This window comes from Rhinopithecus bieti, unplaced genomic scaffold (genome assembly GCF_001698545.2).
Source record: "Rhinopithecus bieti isolate Rb0 unplaced genomic scaffold, ASM169854v2 scaffold_7684, whole genome shotgun sequence".
NCBI classification, from domain to species: domain Eukaryota; kingdom Metazoa; phylum Chordata; class Mammalia; order Primates; family Cercopithecidae; genus Rhinopithecus; species Rhinopithecus bieti.
In genome coordinates this window covers 3,489,876-3,496,141 of record NW_016806071.1, presented here as the reverse complement: position 1 = coordinate 3,496,141, position 6,266 = coordinate 3,489,876, and the positions used below count along the sequence as shown (strand labels likewise).

Genomic DNA, 6,266 nt, shown 5'->3' with positions numbered 1-6,266 from the left:
GCCGTCACTCCCGCCGCCCACCGCCGCCGCCCGCCCAGCCCGCGCCTCCCCTCCGCGCGGGCTGCGCACCTGGCCACCGCTCGGTCCTCGGGGCCCCGCGCTGCTGTCTCTGTCTCTGTGTCGGCTTCTCTCGGCCCCTCAGTCTCTCAGTCTCTGCGTTCTCAGGCTCAGCTCCCTCTCGCTCGGTCCCTTGGCTTCCCCGCCGGGCTCTCGCCGGCCGTCTGGTGGCCCGAGGTGGCGGCGGGCCGGGCGCGGGACGCAATGAGCGGCGCCTGCACGAGCTACGTGAGCGCAGAGCAGGAGGTGGTGCGCGGCTTCAGCTGCCCGCGGCCGGGGGGCGAGGCGGCCGCTGTCTTCTGCTGCGGCTTCCGCGACCACAAGTACTGCTGCGACGACCCGCACAGCTTCTTCCCCTACGAGCACAGCTACATGTGGTGGCTCAGGTACCGGCCCTGGCCCTCGCCCTACCTCGATCCCCACTCCAGTCTCAGCTCCTTACCCCAGCCTCAGCCCTCATCCGAGTGCCCACCTGAACATCAGCAGCAATCTCCAGCCCTTACCGTCCTCATGCCCACATCATCAACCCTACTACCCCCTGAAACCCCATCTCAGCTGGATTTTCTCATCCTGACCCCAACCATTATTTAGAGCCATGCTCAGACCTCCCCCTCCTCTAACCCAAAACAATCCTCACTCTATCCCCACCCCAAACTTCATTCCATCACCACCCTCATCCCAATCCCAAATCACATATCAAGCCTCCCCCTAACAGCAACTTGCATCTTCAAACATTCACAGGCAGCCCTAACTCCACCCCAATCATCATCCCACCAAAGTGCCCTTCCTAATATCAACACCAGCCTTATCCCTGACTTTCCACACTCCCCAGTACTGACCCTAGACCTTGTTCTATCACCATCCCCAACCTCCTCTTCTGTCCTGCCTGCAATCCCACCTCAGCCCTTCTCCCACATCCTGACTCCAAATATTATTAACATCTAGATCTACATCCAAACCTTAGCCTCCAGCCTTAACCCTTGCCTGGTGCTACACCCCAACCCCAGCCTCAGACCAGCGTCAACCCTTGGTTCCCTTTTGTATTTAGTCATTCTTTCGGGCACTCTTTACTGAGCACTTAGTGTGTGCCAAGCCCTGTGGTGAGTGCTGGGGATGTACCTCATCCTCAAGCTAAGGCAGAAGACTCGGGAGGCAGAGCTGCCTCCAAGTTCATCACGAGACAATGGCATAGTGCAGAAGCTAGCTCAGGCCATTTTTGAAGTGTTGAATCTCCACCCATAGGACCTCAGTTTCCCTATTTGTTCAGGGAAGGGGTTGCATTGCTGGAACCTAAGTGTTGGGTTGAGAGGGTAATAGGTCTCAATCCCTCTGGGTCTCCAAAGGCCTCACCTGGAAAATGGAACTTGATCCTCAGCCTACTTTGGGAAACAGGCATCAGCAAAAATCTAGTGGGCCATCTCGGTAGTTAGCGATTTTCCTGTCCCTGGAGGTATATGAGCAGAGGCTGCTGCCCTCTGGGTGGGAAAGGACAGCATCCTATGCCACCAAAACTTCTCAAGTCTCTGGCTTTTCATCTATCAAATGGGCAGCAGGATGATCAATCATTGCCCTGATTTCTGACTAAGGCAGTGGTGAGGGTCAAATGACATACATAACAGAGATGAAATCAACTTGACATATGCCAATGACAATTACAAATATTATTGCTTTTTCTAGGTGACTCGATCCACAATTCTAAATGATTTTCAGATGGCCAGATTATCAGATCCTACACATTTGTGCTATCTATAACCCAGGGAATTATATTAATGTATTTTCTGTTCATCTGTATATTCATTCATTCATTCATTCATTCATTCATTCATTCATTCATTCATTCTAGCCTTTACTTTGTGCCAGGCACTTTGCAAGGCATTGGAGACACAAAAATCAATTATTCCCTGCCCCTGAGGAACTCACAGTTTATTTAGAGATACAACGGTAATCACTTGACAAGTTCATTTTGCTTGCTGCCCAGAAAAACCAATGCACTGAGAACAACAGGTTTTGTAGCAAAGAAAGAGTTTAATAATCACAGGGCCAACCAAGTGGCAAAATAGGACATAATTCTCAAATCCACACCCTCATTCCCCACCCCCCACCCCACCAGAGAATTCAGAGACTATGGTTTTTCAAGCATTGGTGGCAGACAGGGCTAGGAAATAGGGAATGCCAAATGGTTGGATTAAGGATAAAATTGTGGGGGATCAAAGCTACCTTCTTGCGCTGAGTCAGTTGCTGGGTAGGGGGGCTCACAAAACCAGTTAAGCCAGTTTCTAGTATGGGTTACTAGTCCAGGTGGCACCAACTGGCCTATCAAAATGCAAGGTCTGAAAGATACCTCAAACACCAGTTTTAGGTTTTACAACTCCTCCTGTAGGAGGAGTTGAGGAGATTACAAATCATGTGACCTCCAGCTACATGACTCCTGAGCCATAATTCTAACCTTGTGGTTAATTTGTTAGTTTAACAAAGGCAGTTGCCGTCCCTGAGCAAGGAGGGTGTTAGTTTTAGGAAGGGGCTGTTATCATCTTTGGTTTAGGGTTAAACTATAAACTAAATTCCTCTTACAGTTAACTTGGCCTGTGCCCAGGAATTAAGAAAAACAGCTGGAAAGTTAGAGGCAAGATGGAGTCGGCTATGTCAGATTTCTCTCACTGTGATAATTTTTCTGTATCAGATTTCTCTCACTGTGGTAATACTCGCTAGGGCACTTTCACAGCATTCACCTAAAGTGAAACAATGAAGTTTTGTTGAAGGCCCACTGTGTAGTTAGCACTGAGCTGGGTGTTGAAGTAAGACGGTACTGACCTCCCTTTAAGCACAGAGACAGTGTGGAGCTTTGGGGCTGGTCAGAACCTGTCACTTATTATCTAGGTGGATTGGAAAAGTGATTTAACTTTCTGGTATTTTCTCTCAACTTTAAAATGGTGATAGAGATATTTGTGATGGAATTGTTGTAAGAACTAAGAGAAATAACACACATGAAAGTGACCAGTGCATGTAGTAGGTGCTCAATAAAAGAGTTCCTTTTCCTTGGTTCGTAGGTGTGGGAAGTGAAATTCAGTGTGGAAGTGAATTGTCCAAGATCTCCTAGCAATATCGTAGCAGACTGAGATTTAAAGAACATTACCTAAGACTCTCCAAAGGTTAGATGCTCTCACGCATTCACAACCCTGGCACTTCTCCTCATTTTACACAAGAGAAAACCTGAGAGAGGTTAAGTTACTATCTGGGAGTGTCCCAGTGAGAGGCAGTGGCAGAGCTGGATGGAAAATTCAGGCCTGTCTCATCCCAAGCCCTGGCTTGTCCTGTCTACTACTGTCTGAATCTCTCTTATAACCTGATCCACTCAGATGATCTGAAAAATACTCACTGACCCTCTAGTGTCTTCTGGGCACTGTGTTGGCCCCTGAGGACACAGAGGTGAGTAATTCTCTCAGCACCCAGCCAGGACTCCTTCCCTCTTCCACTGCCTCTTCCCTCTGCAGCTCTTGTGTCTTGTGGTCCCTTCCGTTGCCCTGGAAACTCTGACGTGGCATGCTTTAGTGGCTCAGACAATGCTCTCGTTGGGGTTTGGATGGGCTGATCTCTGAGGTCGCTTCCCATGTCAGTGTGTTCCCATTCTGTGACCCCAAGTGGCTAAAAGGCTCTAGGGTGACTCTTCCTGGACTCAGACAGAATGTGATTCATAAATACCACAGACAATTGCAAAGTGCAGGAGAGGAACTGAGAGTCCTCAGGATGTTTAGGGCATCAACGTGCTCTGAACCTTGAAATAACTCTTCCGGCATGCTCCTAACAGAGCATATTGCAGAGTGGAGACCTTGTTTTGCTGTAAATTCCATTTGTCTCTTTTCATGAAAGCCAGTCCTTAAAAACGTCAAAATCTCCAGGTAAGTAAGCACTGTTTCCTGGGCGAGACAGTGCTCAAGGAGAATTGCTATCTTTAAAATTGTGCCTCAGGAAGTGAAGACACCCTGTGCAGAAGCAGTTGGTGCTGTCACACTGTCTGGTCCACTTGCCAAACACCCTCCTCCATCACTAGTTCTGTTTTTTTACCAGGGTGTGAGCCAGAAGACAGCAGCCTTGCCGGAAGGCAGAGTTTGTGGTCAGACCGTGTCTACAGCACCTCATTTCGTCCTTCCCACCACCTGGTGAGATAGAAACGTTTATAAATGAAGGAAATGAAGGTCAGAGTGGTAAAGTGATTTTTCAGCTTAAATGTGGCAGAACCAGGATTTGAACTTAGAACTACCTGACTCCAAAGCCCTTGGTGGTTAGGCTGTCCCTCCAATTCTTTCTTAGGAGTCATAGTGGGTTTTGATCTTTCAGAGTCAGAACAGTGAAATCCTCGAAGGCCCGAGGCTCTCTAATCCAATTTCCTACGCAGGGTAGGCATCTCTAACTTCATTGAAAGATGTAACTCTTTCATGTGTCCTGCACAAGCTTCTCCCATGACAGGGACTCATCCCCGCTTGAGGCAGTACATTCACCATGGGACAACTCTGATCATTTGAAGTTCATCTCATGCTAAGCACAGATTTTCCTTCTTTGGAGCCTACCCTGTTGTTCCCAACTCTGTCCTTGGAGTTTGGTTCCTCTGTCACCAGGACAGATCAGCAGAGACAGTGTCTGCCCCCTGACTGACCTCCCATCTGGGACATATCACCCCAGAGTCACGGAAGAGGATGGACAAGAAGGCTGGAGAAAGAATGGTAGACGGGGACAAACAAAACTCTCCCCCTCACTCTTCAAGAGAGGCCCTTTCCATCCAGGTACCCAGAGTTGTCCCACACACGGGTCCCAAGCGAAGCACAAGTCTCCCAGATAACAGCCCTATGAACAGTAAGTGAATCTCAAATGAGAAAACAACGTTTAATTAAAGTAACTGAAGAACTGAAAAGCCCTACATACTCAATGTTAAAAATGTGAAAAGCACAAGAGAAACGAAAAGAGAAAGAAGTCATGAGTAATCCAGTGTCTAAGCTTGGATTCACCAGAAGACTCTGAGATGAGGATTTGATGGCAAGTAGTTTACGTGGAAAGTGATCCCAAAAATCACTGGTAGAGGATGAGAAAGTGAGACAGAGAGGGGAAGAAGCCAACAATGGTGTATTACCAAGCAAATTACACCAGGGGTAACTGGAGCTTAAACTCTGCCAGCCAGTGTAGAATGTACTCCTCAGGGTTATCCCACCTGGTGGCCAGGAAGCTGGATATTTAGTTAACAATTTCTGTCAGTCATTGGTCATGGGCTGGTGGGGTAAGGACAGCATTGATTATCCTGCACTATTGACTTGCCAGTATGTCCACGGAGCCTGTTCTGGGCCCAAGAAACCCCTCAAACGAAGAGATAACAGCTGTTGGCAATAGAAACTTTGGCCAGGATAGACAAGGCGGGCAGATTGCTTGAGCCTAGGAGTTGGATACAACCTTGGGCAACATGGTGAAACCCGGTCTGTACAAAGAAATATCAAAATTAGCTCAGTGTGGTGGCACATGCCTGTAGTCCCAGCTACTCGACAGGCTGAGGCAGGAGGATCACTTGAGCCCGGAAGGTTGAGGTTGCAGTGAGCCATGATGGTGCCACTGTACTCCAGCCTGGGTGACAGAGTGAGATCCTGTCTCAGAAAAAAAAAAAAAAAAAAAAAGTAGAAGGAAACTTTGACTAGAATATCAGAGTATTCCACACTGATAAGATCCAAGGGGCCCCAGACAGGACATCCACATCCTGAACTGCCCAGAGACAGCCTGTTAGTTGGTGTATCTCCATCAACCTTGATTGTGTACATGTGTGTAGTTAAGTATCTATGTATACTTATTTAGTTAAATTGGGGTTATGCCATGTAATTAGTAGTATGCCTTGCTCTTTTCAATGAATATTATCAATAAGTTCATAAAAATTTATCCCTTATCTTAGATATTAAGATCTAGGCCAGGCGCGGTGGCTTACGCCTGTAATCCCAGCACTTTGGGAGGCCGAGGCAGGTGGATCACGAAGTCAGGAAATCGAGACCATCCTGGCTAACACGGTGAAACCTTGTCTCTGCTAAAAATACAAAAAATTAGCCGGGTGTGGTGAGGGACACCTGTAGTCCCAGCTACTCAGGAGTCTGAGGCAGGAGAATGGCGTGAACCCGGGAGGCAGAGCTTGCAGTGAGCCGAGATTGTGCCACTGCACTCCAGCCTGGGCGACAGAGCAAGAC

At 48.2% G+C, this 6,266-nt stretch overlaps 1 protein-coding gene across 3 annotated transcripts in view; it reads left to right on the top strand.

The window, feature by feature from the left end:
* SHISAL2A (shisa like 2A) overlaps positions 1-6,266 on the top strand; it is a 24,481-nt gene that overhangs the window by 764 nt on the left and 17,451 nt on the right. For 2 of the 3 annotated variants that reach the window (XM_017874594.1, XM_017874595.1), the window contains exon 2: positions 4,123-4,214. In XM_017874594.1, the coding sequence (XP_017730083.1) occupies positions 4,123-4,214 (92 nt within the window). Of the gene's footprint in view, positions 1-117; positions 444-4,122; positions 4,215-6,266 lie in introns of those variants that run through there. The other variant, XM_017874596.1, reaches the window with a different exon arrangement.